Source organism: Ailuropoda melanoleuca, chromosome 14 (genome assembly GCF_002007445.2).
Source record: "Ailuropoda melanoleuca isolate Jingjing chromosome 14, ASM200744v2, whole genome shotgun sequence".
NCBI classification, from domain to species: Eukaryota; Metazoa; Chordata; class Mammalia; order Carnivora; family Ursidae; genus Ailuropoda; species Ailuropoda melanoleuca.
The window spans coordinates 9,259,820-9,277,319 of NC_048231.1; the positions used below are offsets into that span (position 1 = coordinate 9,259,820).

Genomic DNA, 17,500 nt, shown 5'->3' on the forward strand with positions numbered 1-17,500 from the left:
GGCAGCACTGGGAAGAGAATCCTGGCATCCAACTGGTGAGACAGCAAGTCAGCTTGAGGCTCCAAGCCCTGCTGGGAATGTTTCACATTGGCCTTGCAGGGCCTTGGGATGCTGACTTGCTGAATCCTTAACCACCTTCCCTAGATCGGACTGACGCCTTCCTGCCCATCAGGGTAGTATAAATAGATTTTAACTGCACCTATTTTTTCCCCCAAAAGTTGCTGATGGACTTAGCTAATCCCGTGCCAGGTTGGGATGATGTCCCTGTCTCTGTCATGGTGGGGTAGAGACTCAGCATTAGGATGGGAAGCCGGGGAGTAGAGAAGGGGCTGCTGAGTCAGCCGTGAGCACAGGGTACGCCATCTGCCAGGCCTTGGCTGAAGTTCCCAAGCTGCCAAGGGAGTGGCACAGAAGATGACCCCGGCGTAGAGCTCCACCAAGAGCAGTGAGGGAATAAGAGAGGCAGTAAGGGTGTCTGTCATCATAGATCCTGGCTCTGCCACTGACCCGCTGGCTGATCTTTGGTAAACTGATGTCGTTAAGCCTCAGTTTTCTTCTCTGTAAAATGGGAAAGAGTCATGCCTCCCTCACAGGAGAATCTTTGTAAAGATACCAAATCATCAGGTGTACCAGCAGCAGAGCAAGGGCTGGCTTCAGAGCGGCGCAGGGTGGGAGTAAGAGCTTGGCTTCCGGGTCAAAGTGCTTGGGTTCAGAGCTTGGCTCTGTCATTTCCTGGCTGCTCGGCCCTGGAGGTGGGGTGGAGGGTAGGGAGGAATACTCTTTGCAGCTCAGTTTTCCCACCTATAAAATAGAGTCATAGCTAAGTGCATCAAGCAATCATTATGAGGGCTTAAAGGGCTTGATACTTGCAAAACCCTGACGACGGTGCTTGGCACATAATACATGAGAATATGCAGATGTTCTTTTTCATCTGTGTAAACTTATGCAACTTTACCTACTGAAATTTCTTTTCAGCATCTGGAAAATAAATCTTCCTTGAAACTGTCATCCCTCCTTCCTATGAAGAAGGATGGTGTTCGAAATCCTTCTTTCCCTCACGTGGCACTAACTGCATCGCATCCCTGACCTTTCTCTTTTCCAGCCTTCTGGCACCCTTCTCCTTCAGACGTCAGGAGAGACCACTGTCCCCTCTCTCCTGTTTGCAGCACGGAGCTCAGCGGGGGCTTCCTGAGTGCGTAGAAAGTCAACTCCCTGTCCAGTGTGCTCTGTGATCTGAGGGCTCTCCATGCATCCCTTCATCAACACTAATGGGAATGCCATCGTGTCCTAGGCACTGTGTTAGGTGCTGGTGGCAAGAGATGAATAGCCAAGAGATGAGGAGGCCAAAAAGGAAGAAAAGAGATCATTAAGTAGACTTTGATAAGTTAAACAATGAGGGAATCCCTGAGTCCCATGGGAATACAAAGGAGGATTGGAGGGTTGGCAATGGTCTCCTAGGGGAGGTGACATCTCCTAAAAGGTGCCTTGCCCTGGTCCTGGGCACCCATTGAGAACATCTGGATGCTGCTGAACATCTGCTCCTCTGTCCCCTCCAAGGGTGGCTGACTCCTCAATCCCCAGCTGACCCTCAGTTCCTCCTCCTGGCACATTCCCTTCCTCCACTGGGCCTTTCACATGGCATCTCCTCTTCCTACAGTTTTCTGTGGCTCCCTGTTAATGACTCTCCTTGTGTAGATCTTGGCTCAAATGGGACTTACTCCAGGTAGCTTCCACCGACCTCCCTGACTAGGTCAAATCTCCCCATCAGTGACAGTCCTAGAACTTTGTACCCCTATTTTATAGCCCTGACTACATTATATGACTATTCAATTCCCAGCTCCTACAGATCAAGCACAAGGTTTAGTGAATAGCCGAATGACTGCATGAATACATAATCAATGAATAAGGCTGGATAATATGTATGTTAATCCTGAAAGACTATGGAAACTATGGCTTTTTTTAAAAGTTAGTTACAATAATCACTTATTTATAGTAACTATCATTTATTATAGTAATAATTGCAAAATTTTCACTTGTTCACTTATTCACTCACAAATATTAATGAAGCATCTGCTTTGGGGCAGATGCAGTTCTCAGCCCTGGGATGAGAAAGCAGTGAAAGAGTTAGCCAGGTGCCCTGCCCGCTGGACTGTATTTGGGTGGAAAGCAAGGAGACAAAAGCATGAGGAAAAAAATCAGGCTTTGGGGGCAGCTGGGTGGCTCAGGGGTTACGTGTCTGCCTTTGGCTCAGGTCGTAATCCCAGCGGGTCCTGAGATCAATCCCCGTATTGGGCTCCCTGCACAGCAGGGAGTCTGCTTCTCCCTGTCCCTCTGCTGCTCCCTCTACTTGTGCTTTCTCACTCTCCCTCTGTCAAATAAATAAATAAAATCTTAAAAAAGAAAGAGAGAAAGAAAAAGAAAGAGAGAGAGAGAAAGAAAGAAAGAAAGAGAAAGAAAGAAAGAAAGAAAGAAAAAGAAAGAAAAAGAAAGAAAGAAAGAAAGAAGAAAGAAATCAGGCTTTGCAAAGTGACCACTTGTCACAACCCCACAGCAGCAGGCTTTTACAGCTAATCCTTTCCTCTCGGATATCACAAGGAGAAGGATGGCATTGACGCAAGAAATACAGGAAAGCTCCTTGGGAAAGTCCAGCCAGTGGGCTCCTCAGCACAGGTCAGCTCGGCGGTGGGGGGGGAGGGTCATCTCAGTTGTTGGTACCAAATGCTCGGAGCAGCAGGCTGGCTGGGCTAGGAAATGATGGGGCACCTGAGGCCCCAGCTGGAGGTAGATCAGGGCACGGCTGTTGTCTGGTGCCAGGTGTCCTGCACTGGCCAGAGGGCTACTGTTGGCTGCTGACACAATGGCCCAACATTCCCTGGCCTCAGCAGCCAGGAGCGGGAAATGAGGGCTGAGCTGGCCAGTCCCTTGTGACGACAGTGAGTCCTGCAGCCCTTGAAACCTGAGGAGGTGGGCTGAGGTCAGTGCTTGCTTCTGTTCCCCCATTGGGGTTAAAATTTAGGCTTTGAATCTCTGCTGCCCTGAATGTGGGACTCCTTATAGTAGATACAGGGGTGACAGGATGGGGACTGCTCTAGGGAGGATGGATACGGGGATGCGGCTGGGGTTTAGGGAGCTGCCTCCTCAGGCTCTGAGTCGATGGAATGATGTGTGGTTCTCTGCACTTTATGGGCTCATGGTAACAGCTGCCAATTCCCTTGTACATTCAACAAATGTTTATTGAGCTCCTACTGTGTGCCAGACCCACGCTGTGCTGGGTGCTTGAATGGGATGTGGTCCCCAGCCTCCCTCAGATCATTTGGGCAACATTTTGTTCTTTCTAAAGCACTTGTCGGGATCTCAAGCAATCCTTGTTACAGTCCTGTGAGTCCCATGAGAGCATTACTGTCGTTCCCATTTGATGGATGGGCAGGAGAGGCAGAGAGAGGTTAAGTAATTTGCTTAAGGGCAATCAAGGTAAAAACCAACAACCAGGTCTTTTTTATCGTTTTGCTGAGCCCCACCAAGGGTAGTCAGGGAAGTGGTACTTTATTTTGATTTTTAATGGTTCACCCTCACCATTAGAGTCTGAAAGTAAAACTTGACAAATTCGGGAAGGCTTCATGGAACCCTGACCTTGTTTTCCTTACTCACTATTTCATTTTTAGCACCTTCCTCCTGAACAGAACCTACACCCTGACAGGCAAGAGGATAGATCAGAGATCTATTTAAAGTTCTTGCTATTCACTACTAATGTCACACTTTGGTGCCCATCTTGACCAGTTCTGCTTAGAAGACCTCACTGGCTGGACGCAAACCCAGCTTGGTTTGAAGGTGCAGCGCCTGCTTGGTTACACACACACACTGCAGAGAATCTCATGCGTCTGTGCTCCTGCTTCTGCACTTTGTCCAGCACCAAAGAGCACCCTGTTCCCCGCACAGGCACTCAATAAGCTCTAATTGATTAGCTGATTGGGAACAACAAATACATAGCTGAAGTGCCTGGAAATACAATCTCCCAAAGGCTGCCAGCCAGCCAGGGGCTCAGGGGACAGGTGTTTTCAGTTCCATGTGCTTGTTCATCCCCAAGGCAAAGTTTAAAGTGAGTGACTGTGCATTATTTTAGAACAGCGTAAAATTGGAAACATGCAAATACTCGGTGATAGGGGAATAGCTAAGCTATCTGGGTTATATTAAGATTCTAGAAACTCTATAGTTTTTAAAAGTGATGACATGATATCACACAGAGAAATGTGTACCAGGTACCGAAGCAAAAAAGGCAGAATATGAAAAGAATGTAGAAATATACATACATACCTTTAGAAAGATGAGAAGAAAACTTGACTACTTAGTAGCCCCTTTATGTGTGTGGAAGGGAGTGGTGAAAGTTCATTAAGCAAAAAGAAAGGTTGTAGGGTCAAGTCTGTCACACTGTGTGGTATAATAGGGAGAGTCCCTAGGACTCAGATGGCCTTGGGATCCTCATGCTGTCAATCATGGACGATGAGATTTTTTTTTTAAGGTTTTATTTATTTATTTGACAGAGGGAGAGAGAGAGCACAGCAGGGGGAGTGGGTGAGGGAGAAGCAGTCTCCCTCCTGAGCAGGGAGCCCGACGCAGGGCTCGATCCCAGGATCCTGGGATCACGACCTAAGCCGAAGGCAGATGCTTTACCAACTGAACCACCCAGGCGCCCCTGAACAATGTGATCTTAAACAGTCCACTATCCTGATCTTTAGTTTGTTATCTGTCAAGTAGGAATTTTATACTTGCCCTGTCCGTCTCACAAGGTAAGGATTGTAAGGCCATTTAGAGTTTTTATTTACCCCCCACTTAATACGATATTCTAGATTTCCATGTAGAAGTAATAACATGTTTGACCATGACGTACTGATTCACACCTGGCCCAGAAGCTACAAAATATACAGCATATAAATGTTACTATTTTTCTGAAATCCAAAAAGCTTTGCAAAATCCCATGGGTTTTGAGTAAGGAATCATGGACCTGTACTAAGCATGTTAGGCATGTTATTTAACTTAACCTTCACAATAATCCTATAGAATAAGTTTTATCATTCCCATTTTACAGATGAGAAGACTTGTGTGCCTAGAAATGAAGGAATTTGACTCCCTATCAAAAATAAGTGGGCCAGTTCAGGTCAGAAGCATTCAAAGCCCATGATTTTGGCCACGGTGACCACATCAGCAGGAGTCCAGAAATGCTTGCAAGAGTGACATCTGCTTGCATTTGACTTGTGAGACTAACGAAGGAGAATATTTCTCCTAATATCTGACACTGAGTGGATGCCAAGCACTCGTCGAACATTGTCTTATCTGATCTCCACAACTCTGGGAGGTTTGGACTAGTATTAGCCCCATTTTTAGATGAAGAAACTGAGGCTTAGACAGGTTACGTAACATGCCCACGTAAGTCAGGGACCTGAGGTTCAAACTCAGGTCTAATGATTTCAAAGCCTGAGATGTTGCATCTTTCATTAGGCAATCAGGAAGCTCTCAGGGCAACATGGAGTGTAGAAGGCCACATTCCAGAAAGACTGAGCAAGTGGCTGGTGGCAAAAGAGAGTTATGAATGTAGAGCAATCTGGCTCCTTCCATTTCCTGGTCCTTCCCCTACCTTCCCTCTCCCTTCCCCTCGCCTTCCTCCTTCTGTTTAACAAGGTCAGCTGTCATCTCAAGGACACGAAATGTAAGCAAGGATTGATGTCAAGTGCCTTCAGCAGAGTCATAGAAAGGAAAAATATATGAAAAATATATCTGATGCACAGATATGTCCATCAGAAGAAGAAAACTTGTTTCTTAGGATATTCAGGGCCTACACAAAGGCAGAAATGAGGAGATATTCCTGCAAAAGGCACCATCTGGTCCTGCTGGTCAGCAGGCCTAAGACCCTGGGGAACAGATTGAGTGAAAGTCAGCAAAATAATGCCTAATGTCATTGCGTTTTCATTTCTAAAGCAATCCAAGGAAGAGGCTTGCTTTTTTGGTATCGAAGAGTTGCAGACAAGGTTCTGTCCCCTGCCTTGACCCTCGGCTTTGGAAAGACTGTCTCAGGAAGGTGCCTGTGGACAAGCCAAGGAGGCAGTGGGCACTAGATGTCCTTGACTGTCCACCCAGAGGTGGTTGGCAGACTGTCCTTTAAAGGACTCCCGGGGACCCTACTGCAGAAAAGGACAGCTCCTAAATCAGATTAATCCCAATTGGATTAGAACTGAATCCTGGGGTATATACAAAATTTGAAAGGTCATCTGCATTTCTGGGTGCATTACCAGTTATGAGAGAAGGGCTTAGGTTGGGGTGCAACCATGTCAGAACTTCTTCCAGGATGCCAAGCCTAGACCATAACAGGCAAGGTCTCCTGGAGGTAGAGTGGGAACTAGACAGGAGGTATTAGTTCAAGGCATGAGCAGCAACTTGTGAAGGTAAGGAAAGGGGAGTGAGGGTTAAAGATCTGATTGCAGGTGACAGTCAGATGTTTAAAAAAAAGTCAGGTGTGTAGAGGGAATCTGGATTGTCCACCTGCAGAGAGTAGGGGAGGGGTTGGTTACAAGCAACAGAATCAACTGACTAACATAAACCAAAAGGAATTATTTGGAAAACTGGGAGGAACAGCTCAAGGAGTTGAAGGAAAGGCCAAAGAACATGCTGAGAAAACAAAAGAAACCGAAATGGTGGGATGTTTTAAACTCCCACCAGCTAGGGTTACCAGTTGGCCCTGGTTTGCACAAGACTTTCCCAGTTTGGGCACAGAAAATCCCATATCCTAGAAAACTTCTTAGTGTCAGGCAAACCAGGATGGCTGGTCACCCTATGACCCGCAGGGTGGTGGGCCAGAGTTGACCAGTGAAAAATCCCCTGGGGGCAATGCCCAAAATCTTTTATTTTATTTTTTATTTTTTTATTTTTAAAGATTCATTTATTTATTTTAGGGAAAGAGAGCACACGCAAACAGGGTGAGGGGCAGAGGGCGAGGGAGAGAGAGAATCCCAAGCAGACTCCCCACTGAGCCTGCCGTGGGGCTCAATCTCTCGACCCTGAGATCATGACCTGAGCCAAAATCAAGAGTCAGATGCTTAACTGACTGAGCCACCCAGGTGCCCCCCAAAACTTTTAATAACACGAATGCCTAATATTTCATTTAAAAATGTTTGCTGTGCTGAATTGGAATCTAATACCCTCTCTGGTTGCTCCAAGCCTTCAATGTGGTTGCTTCTACACTCCATCTTGGAGGGATGCTAGAATGTGCTCCCAGTGAATTAAACTAAATTTGGACTACATCCACTGAGCTAAATCTCAGAGGGGCTCAGTGTCTTATCAAAAGTCATACAGATCATGAATGTGGCAGAACCAAGGTTAGACTGTTATTTCCCCACCATTGCCCTACTCTGGGGTGTCCTAATACTGCCAGACCCTGGAGACTCCAAGGTCTATGGGTGGGATGGTGGCCTGAGCATCCAGGTAGCTTCAGGAGAAGCCTCTGCAGCCTGGTGCAATGTTCCCCAGGGCAAGAATGCTTATGTAACAGGTAGAGAGAAGGGTTTGCCAAAACCAAACAGACCCACCTTTCAGTTGTGCTAACCCAATCCATGCCCCAGCCTCTAGGAGGACAAGACACGTGCTAAGGGTATGAGGAACCCCAGGCTCTGCCTGCAATCCTCCCCTGCCTGGTCCTGTCCCTTAGGAGGGGTTCCCGGGAGGGGGCTGGGCCAGGTCCCACAATTCTCCATCCTTAAGAACTCTCTCCATGTCTCTTCCTTATCCCCCCGCCCCGATAAGGCCTCCAGGGGCCTCCACACTCTGACTCTGTCCCCGTCTTGTTACTCCTTACCCGTTTCCTCACAAGCACCAGCCACAGTGGCCTTTTATCTGTTCCTTGGACTCTCTGAACTCATTCCCACCTTCGGGCCTTCCTACTAGCAGTCTCCTCTGCATGAGTCCTCCCCATCTTCGAAGACAGGCTGACCCTCCTCATTATCCAGATTCCAGGCTAGGGGTCATCTCTGCCCAAAGACCTCTCAGGGCCGCCCAGGCTAAAGGAGCTACCTGTTCATTTGCCTATGCCTCTGTTTCAATGTATTATAACCTGTTATTTTCTTGTTTATCATCTGTCTCTCCCTGCCTTGGTTTACAAGACATTTCATGATTTGGGCCCGGCTTCCCGTGAACTCCATTGTTCACCCCTGGGAGCTAATGCAGACCCTCAGGGACCCTGCTCTCTCTGAGTTCCCAGCCTCTGCACCTGACTTCCTCTCTCCCTGGAGGCTGCTCTTCACTCCACCTCTCACTTCACCCCGTCCTGGCTATATCAGACATAGACATAGTTGTCAACCCCTAACTCCACTTAATTCCTTTTCTCCTCCATCAGGCAGCCCATCAGGGTTCTCTGCGCCCTGTAATGCAGAGGAAGACATCACTCGGGGAGGGCAGAGATGAGTCTGCCTTGTTCCCTGCTGTGCCGGGGGCCTAGCGCAGGGCCTGGCACACAGTGGGGTGGATGGACACATGAAATCCTCTGCATTGATAGCACTGGAAGAACGTAGCCACTGCCGCTGGCAGGCTGTCACATGGAGAGTTTCCAGGGAGACGGCTCCCACCCGGAGTTGGCCTGAACGAACCCGAGAACTGCGGTGGATGGAGACTGTGCTGCCGGCTACAAGAGCAGTAGGAGTGTTCCAGTGAGAGGAGCACAGGGGCAGGAGCAGGGGCTGTGGGGAAATGACATGCTGTTCTCTCCAGATTGCGCAGGACTGAGGGGGAGGTGAGGAATGAGGCCAAACCACAGAGGGTTGTATAAGCCTGGAGGAGGCAGAGAGCTGGATACTAAAGATAATGGGAGATCATTAAAGAGTCTGGAGTAGGGAGGGAAATAGTCAAATCTGCATCTAAACTGAAAAACCACAGCAGCTGGGTGTGTTTTGGGATGAAGAGCTCCATCCTCAAGCTAGATCCTTGAGTTCTCTCCCAGATTACCCCACACTATACTTCTAGCTCTCGCTCTTAACCGGTACAGGAGGCAAGGGCTTCAGTAGAAATCTCCCCCCTTAATCCCTATAGGAGGTTGAATAGTGCCCCTCCCACCCCCCAAAAAGGTCTAGTCACATTCAAACCCTTGGGACCATGTGAACACGACCTTATTTGAGAAAAGAGTCTTTGCAGATGTATTGAGCTAAGGGTCTTGGAGATAAGATCATCCTGGGTTACCGAGATAGGCCCTCAAGCCAGTGACAAGTGTCCTTAGAAGAGGCAGAAAAGGAGAAGACCAGACAGGAGAGGAGCAGGCCCTGTGGCCAGAAACTGGCGTGGTGTCACCACAAGCCTGGGAAGCCAAGACACGCCAACAGCCACCCTGAGCGCTTGGCACTGAAGGGACATCTTTGCCCACACCAAGAACTGTATCACCAGAATGAAGCAATGGACAAGTCAGTGGAGCTGGGTCTTGGGCCAAGCTCCCAAGACCCTGAGAGTGAAGCTGGCAGGGCTTTGTGGAGACTAATGGCTTGGCAAGAGGGGGTAGGACAGTGAGTTGCTCAATGGATGCGAGCACAGATATGGCAGGAATGGTCATTGTCCAAATAGGATTCGTAGCATCAGGTTCCCAAAGGGGCCTGTGGGGCTCTGGAACAGTCAGTCTGGTCTTTAGGGTGGGCTTACTAGGGCCGACACTGTCAGGCTTCATTCATTAAGCGTTCCTGAATGTACCCACTGTGTGCTGGCTTTCTTCTGCACTGTACCCATCTAGGCACAGTCAATGTCTGCATTTCCAGACAGTGAGCAGTAGCCAGCCCATCTCTGAAAAAAACAGTATTTGACCTGAAGGTCTGCACTGCGTGTGTGTGTGTGTGTCTCTTCCCTTCCTCCCTGGGGAATCCTCACCTATGTCTATAGAAGAGTCAGCTTCCTCTGTTAGAAGTTTCTCTCTTGGAGGGCTAATCAACTTTGCAATGACGTAACTATCTCTGTGAGTGCCCATTCAGTGTCTTTCTCCCCGGCTAGCTGTACAAGCACCCCCATGACTACCCCTGCCTCACTGTAGGTATCCCATAAGAATTTGAATGAAACAGGCCAATTCTCAGGTGCACCTGAGTTTTCAGAAGGAGAAAGATTTCATTTGGTCATTACAAACCCTCCGAGAGTGCCAACAGCTAGGGGCTCAGGCTTCATCTTAAGAGAAAGAAATAGAATCAAAGGGAAAAGTCCAAGGGCAAAAATAGAGCCACATATGGGAGGCGAAGATGTCAATCTTAAACCCAGGGCTGCCAGAGGCCAAAATGTTACAACCCTCCCTCCTTGTGCCCATTTTTTTTTTTTTTAGGTCTTGGCTAAGATGGCACCCTGTACCTCCTTCCTCATAATCCCAACTCCCCCCCCCAAACTCCCCTTCTTAAAGATTAATTTCTCTTTGTGAATAGCATTTGGATGGGCTGGACTCTAATGATGTCCAGAATCTCATCAAAGTAGAAAGGGGCACTTGACTCTTCACAAATCCTCCCCAAAGTGTTGTCTTTTTACACTCAAACAAAAAAGTGATTTGCAGAGAAATGTGGTAAATCCATGTTGTGGACTGGTTGCCAGCAGATTTCATCTTGAAAAAGGTGAATAACAGTACCCACCTCAAGTGGGAGAACATTTGAGATTGTGCAGACACACTCAGTGCCCTGCCTCGTTGCAGTCCCAGCGGTCAGTACAAGTCTCGGAGCTGACCGTGGTAAGAACCGCAGCTGTTGTTAAAATTATTAAGACCAGTCCCTCTAACTTGCAGTGTGATCAGTCAGTTGCTCCCATTCCTGAACCTGTTTCCCTGCTCACCAAACACAGGCCGTCCAGCTATCCCCGGTTGTACCAGGATTGTGGACCAAGCTATCCTTCTGAGATGGGCACCCCAGAAGGAAAGGCAAGGTTATGGTCATTCACTCATTGTTATTAATTAAAGATTAGGCTCTCGTGAAGGGTGGGCAGATGTCAGAAGATGCAGCCAGGGTCCTTGGCATTAGCTCTCCTGGGGCCCTTGCCTCAATGCAGTGTCATCGGAGGGTCCCTTTGGATTAGATGAAGGTGGGGCAGAGGAGGTGAAGAAGGAAAATATCAAGAAAGGAAAGCATCCATTGAATAGAGAACAGAAGGAGCTGGCCAGTTAAGAAAGGTCTTGGGTACCCTCAGACTTCTTATTCTGAGCCCTACCTCTTGCCTTTTCTCTGAAGCTCCATAAGGTAGACCCTATTTCATGATGCTTGTCTCTTTCTCTATAAACCTGCTGTAAGGCAAGAGCCTTATATATTTGTTTATACTAACATGTAAATGGCTGTCAGGGCTTTATGCTTGCTTGTTTTTATGAAGGGAAACGGTTTCAGTCAAAGAAATGAATACCTTCAAGGGAGTGGGGGAGGCAGAGGACCTTCCCAGCAATTTGGAAAGCACACTGCCTGCTCTATCCAGAAAACCAGTGGCTGTGGCAGTCGGGACCAAGTCATTTGGGTTTAGTTGAACTGACCGAACAATTTCTCTTTCTGGAAGTAGGAAAGTAGGCAGGAGCATGGTGCGGGGAGAGGAGGATGAGGGACATTAGACAGAGCAGAGGTACACAAAGTAGGGAAGGATTATTCCCTTCAAAGTCACCTCTCAGGGAATGAAGAGTTGCTAGGAAGGAGTGCAGAGCTCTGTTTCTTCAAAGCATCGCTTTTGATGTAATGAAAATAAGGGGCCCTGGTGGCTCAGCTCTTTGGAGTAGCCTCCGCCTCTTCGCTTGGCCCCTTTGGCTCATGAGCCACCCCAGGTCATGGCTGGTCTGTATCAAGAGCAGCTCATCTCCTGAGCCAGTGCAGCCCACCTGGATGACTGCCCACACCTCCCCATCTGCTTTGGAGCCTCAGACCAAAATAAGATTATGGACCAGATCATGCTCCTGGTGAAGAATGGGGGGTTAGGTGGAGAATTCTGGTTCCTGGGAGGGTCAGAGCAGAGATGGTAAAAAGGACTGTCAGGGAATACCACCGGCCCTCCCCATGGGGTGGCTCCACCCAACAGTCCTCCTGGTTTAGGACAGCAGCACGACACGGTGTGAAGGGCTTGGCCTTCAGCGGCCCCTAAGAAAGGGGCTCCAAAATAGAAGAAACAGAGATGGATCAGAGTCAGTCCTGGAACACGAACACCAGTATATTTGATGTGCACGAATGTGAAAAGGAACAGACAAAGAGACCGATGGAGACAGAGCAGGCGATGGGTGCACAAACCAGTCATGTGTCCTTCTGAAGAGCTGCTGCGGTTGGGAGACAGTCCCACCCACTTCCAAGTGGGAGAGCCGGGGCCAGCAGCTCCTCCGGGTCTGGGGTGGCCTCAGGGTGGAAGGTATCCTCCCTGCCTTAGCCATAGCTCGGGGGCCGGGCCTCCCTCCTTTCTGCATCCCCCATGATGATATCTGCGCAGCCCAGAGCTCCATCAGTGCAGGTCCTCAGGAACTGACCCACTCAGCACTGCCTCCCCCAGGAGACCCATGCAGAGAGTGAGGGACTAGGACAAGAGGATTTCATGGGCACTCCCTATGTATTATTGCTGTAGATAAGCATAGGCCATTGTGACTCACTGGCAACAGAGGGGACAGGGAACAAGGGACAGGATGCCTAGCAGACCTCAGAAGCGGTTCAACCATGCAAGGCAGCACGTGGCAATCCGTAACTCAAAAATGCTGCCACGTCCAGTGGAGAGAGACCCAGGACACCAGAGGTTCACACACAGCCAGCAGACTCTTCCTGCCAGCACCCTCACTGCTTGGCAGAGCTGGGGTGCCTGGGCACTAAGGGATGAGGGCCCTGAAGATACCCAAAAAAGCAAGAGTTGAAGTCTGGGCCACCCCTGGTGAATTCTGAGCCTGCAGACCCTGAGCTCAAGCCCTGGATTGTTGCCTCCCTTCGCTGGGGACTCTGTGCCCTATGAGGGACAGTAAAGCCACGGGGCACCTGCATGAAGCAGAAAAACAGCGCTCTGCACTTATCAGGCAGGCAGGTTTACTGCAGGACCTCCTGTCCTTGGGAGTCTGTAGGCCCCCGAGAAAAGGGTGCCAGGGAATGCCTGTGGGGCAACATCTGGAGTGGCCAGACCCGATGGGCCACACAGGGACTTGCTCTGGCTGAGAATTATGGAGGCCCTGTGCCAGCAGACACCGACAAGCTGCCCACAGATTCAGTCATGGGAGGGGCGGTCTAAGGTGGGTGGTGTGGTCTAGGGGCCCATGTGGGGGGCCTGGAAGGGTGTTGGGGTCCAGAAAACTGAGATATCACAGAGTTAGGGGACAAGGCCAAGGAAATCATTTCCCAGAGGGGACAGGGAATTCAGACTATATTTTTCCTCTGGAATCCCTTCCACCTGTAAATGGAAACCCGAATCCCTGCATGCCCCAAAGCCCTGGAATTGGGGCCACAGTAAAAACAAAGGTAGGTCTGGCCCCTGCAGAATGTAGTTTGTGCCTGGATTTGAGCAGCCTGGCCGGGACACAGAGGCTGGGAAATGCCCTTCCTCCTGTCCTGGACAGGGTCAGTTACACAAAACAACCCTGTCAAAGGCAGAGTCTCCCAGCCTTTCTCCCCATCCTGCCCATCCCCAGCCCACCGGCCCTGGCTCACACCCTGGCTGGTGCTACCCTGGCGCAGTCCAGGTGGAGCAGCAGGGCAAGGAAGAGGAGATTCTCTCCACAGATGGTATTTTCATTTTTTTTATGATCTGTAAAAAGGGACAGGCTAATTTCTATCTAAGAGTCCTAGTGTGGTCAAGATGAGACCATGTACCATGGAATAGGCTGCGTTCTGATGGACCGCTCCCCTCAGGGAGTGGGGGCAGAGCCAGAAGTGGGCTGGAGTGCGGATTTCACCTGTCCACCGCCAGCAACAGACCTGTCACAGAGGAAGCGGGGGGCAACCAAGATGACAAGGCCCGTGAGCATGGCAGGGTCAATACTGTTTAAGGAGTAAGCTCGAAAGGTCAGCCTTGCTTGGGAGGGGTGGGACGGGGGTAGCCCTGAAGAGGTTTTGCTGCAGGGCTGGGGCTATGGCAGAACCAGCTGATCGCTTCCCACTAAGGATGCTCCAAAGACCCTCGCAAAGCTGAAAGCCTATTTTCTTTTTCTCCCTCACTCATTCTGCATGGGTCTCCAACACAGGATGCTTGCTCCTCCAATCCCTAGAAAGCTCTATTGACTGTGACTGGCTTGAAAAGAAACCAAATGCCTTCTCCACCCCCCCCCCAACTCCCTTAAACTGATTTGTCTCTAGGTCCCCACTGTGGATCTGAGGGGGTGCATCTTGGCCTGACTGTTGTTGGGGAGGGTATCATTCAATTCACCCGGGCACTGTGGGGAGGGGGCACTGCCACAGCCCACCAGACAGGTGGGGAGTGTAAAAGGGGAGCTTCCCAGTCATCAGGCAGCAGACACAGTGGAAGGAAAGTCGCAAGAGGGTGGCAGGGTCCATCTCAGGGCTCTATCTCTGGCAGCTGCTGTTTTGGCCAGGGAGTTGGGGAAGGGAGGGGTGTGGTGACTGACATGGATAAAGGGGCTGCTAGTGGTAAAGGTCTTGAAAATAAGAGAGAAAAGGGGGAAACGCCACCGAACACACAGGGATTGAAACCTCCAAAAGCCCAAGGTTGGTGGGAATCCAGCACCAGGGGGGCCCCCAGAACGCCAAGGGAACGGGGGAGCCCTGGGGGAGGGGAGAGGAGCCAAGGAAAGGCCTCCAGCCCTTGCATACCAGCACTGCTGCCAAGCAGCCTCCTGGCTGCCCAGTCTCTCCTTAGGCTGCAGCCCAGCAGGCCCCCAGGGAGGTATCGGTTGCAAGCAAGCACCTGAATATTGCCTAATGGAACCAGCCAAAGTCCACCTAAACCAGGTGAGAGGGAGGAGGCCAGGTAGCAGCCCAAAGCCTCCCCAGGCCTTGCCTCCCACCTCTGCCCCATTCTCAGAGCCCCACAGCCAGGACAGGGCCTGCTGCTTCCAAAGTCACCCGGGTGATCCAGCCGCTGCTTAGCCACAGGCCTCGGGCCCCAGCCTCCGAGCTGGGCAGAGATCCACAGCCCCTTCCCAGAGGGCCTCCGCCCCCCCCGGCCCCGCCCCAGCGGAGGGTGCTGGGGTTAGGGGGGCGTCGCGTGTGCCCTAGGGGGCTGAGGCCGGTCCCGGGCCAGGGCTTGTGCTGTTCAGAAGACGTAACCCCACCAGCTTGGTACCGCCGCCCACCGGTCCATGAGCGAGCCCCGGGCCCCACCCCCAGCCCCACTCAGTCTGTCTTGACGTGGCCGTTGGCCAGGGCGAGGGGGCCCCCCGGCTCCCCCGGCTCGGCGTCCTTGTCGAAGCGGAGGCGGAGGGTGTTGCGGATGATGAACTGCTCCATGATGAGGGCCCCGCAGAACCAGGGCACGGCGTACTCCAGGGTGATGAGGCCCATGAAGTCGAAGTCGAACTGGGAGTAGTCCCAAGGGCAGGCGTTGAACTGGCGCAGGATGAGGCCGGTGGTGAACTCCCACACGTAGGTCCAGAGCGTGTAGATGAGGCAGCGCAGGAGCAGCGGGCAGCGGCGACGCAGGCGCAGGTACATGCGCTCCACGATGAGGATGGAGGTGCCGTAGATGAAGAGCGCCCACACGCTCGTGACCCCCGGGAACTTCCAGTTAAAGTTCACCACGAACTCCCAGGCCGCCGTGAACATCACCTCGCAGAAGTAGCCGTGGATGGCGTACAGGTACCAGCGCGACAGCGCCGTCAGGGGCTCGGCCGACGCCATGGTGCCGGGCGGGGCTGGCTGCGGACACAGAGGGGACAGGTGAGGGGGCAGCCCCTCCTCCCGGCCGCCCACGCCCAGCCCACGTGTCCGCTGTGCCCAGGCTCGAGGGGATTCCAAACCTCCTCCACTGTTCTCTTTGGTTACCCGCGCTGCTCTCGATCCTATTTGCGGTCCACGACTTATACCTATTTCTTACCTTAGCCAGGCGGGCATGAGAAAGGAAGGCAAGAAACTTGAAAGTCCCTCCGGCTTCCTCTGACCACCTCCACTCCAACGCTTTTGGAAGGAGGTGTCTCCTACATACGCTAGGCTTTCTTTTGGATTATCTGTGGTCAAACGGAAAAGCTGGCTGTCCTGGCCCACCAGTCCCCTCCATTTCTGGGCTACTAGCTGATTTCTCATCAGGTCCATCCACTGGGGTCACCATCTCTTCCTCCACTTCTCAAACAATTCCACGTCACTCATATTTCTGAGATTTTTCTAAGCAACCTTTCACATTTGTCGTGTGTGTGTGTGTGTGTGTGTGTCTGTGTGTGTTAACATATACTGACATGTACCATCTTAGCTATTTTTAAGTGTATAGTTTGGTGGCATTAAGTACAATCACGCTATTGTGCAACTGTCACCACTGTCCATCTCCAAAACTTTTTCATCATCCCAAACAAATTCCACACCCATTAAACATTAACTCCCCACCTCCTCCCCAGCCCATGGCAACCACCACTCTACTTTCTGTCTCTATGGATGTGACTACTCTAGTTACCTCTTTTAAGGGGAATCATTCAGTATCTGTCCTTTTGCGACTGGCTTATTTCACTGAGCATAGTGTCTGCGAGCTTCCGCCATGTTGTAGCACGTGTCAGAATATCCTTTACTTTTTGAGGCTGAATAATATTCATTCCTTCATGATTGATCTATGTGATTGATCTGTCACATTTCATTTATCCATCTGTCCATTAATGGTTTGTTTCTACCTTTTGGCTGTTATCACACTGCTGCTGTGAACATGGATGTACAAATACCTGTTCTAGTCTCTGCTTCAGTTCTTTTGGATTTATATCCAGGAGTAGAATTGCTGGATCACATGGTGATTCCATGTTTATTTTCTGAGGAATGGCCTTGCTGTTTTCCACGGCAGCTGCACCATTTTACATTCCCACCAGCAATGCACAAGGCTCCCAGTTTCACCACATCCTTGCCAGCACTTGGTATTTTCTGGTTTTTTGATGATGTCCATCCTAATGGGTGTAAAGTGGTAGCTCGTTGTGGTCGCATTTGTCTTCAACTGCTCTGTGAAGCGGGTTTGGGTGTTTAGTTTCAATGTGGAGAGGAAACCAGTGGGCTGACAGAGGAGAGAGTCTTCCTCTCTACTTATTCCCTTCCCCTCCTCTCCTCTAAGCCCCACTGGGCTTTTAAGGCCCCAAGCTGCTTCCCTGAGGCTGGCCTGGCCCACCGACCTCTCTGCTTTTCCTTGCCCTCCATCAGTGACTGGATGACTCCCTTGGCCCTTTATCCAGTGCCACCCGGTTTCCTCTTAGAAGCCATGTGCCCTCTTGCTCCACCTCGCTAGCCTGTGTCCTCCCTGAGGGCAGCGCCTCTTTTGCACTCCTCTGTTCTGCAGCCTGGGCACAGGCCTCTCCAGGGCAGGTGCTCTCTAAATGATGCAGGTTTATGGGGGTGGGGGAGGAGTTCAGGGCAGCATCAGGAATGGGAAGGCAGAGCATGAAAAC

General features: G+C 50.7%; 1 protein-coding gene across 9 annotated transcripts in view; it reads right to left on the reverse strand.

Annotated features, from left to right (window-relative positions):
• Positions 1 to 12,141: 12,141 nt before the first annotated feature.
• The window catches only part of TMEM229B (transmembrane protein 229B), a 38,570-nt gene continuing 33,211 nt past the window's right edge, over positions 12,142 to 17,500 (reverse strand). For 7 of the 9 annotated variants that reach the window (XM_034642150.1, XM_034642147.1, XM_034642148.1 and 4 more), the window contains 2 exons: positions 16,793 to 17,060; positions 12,142 to 15,788 (listed from right to left, as the gene is read on the reverse strand). In XM_034642150.1, the coding sequence (XP_034498041.1) occupies positions 15,267 to 15,788; positions 16,793 to 16,867 (597 nt within the window). In that variant the 5' untranslated portion in view covers positions 16,868 to 17,060 and the 3' untranslated portion in view covers positions 12,142 to 15,266. Of the gene's footprint in view, positions 15,789 to 16,533; positions 16,763 to 16,792; positions 17,061 to 17,500 lie in introns of those variants that run through there. The other 2 variants (XM_034642153.1, XM_034642152.1) reach the window with 2 other exon arrangements.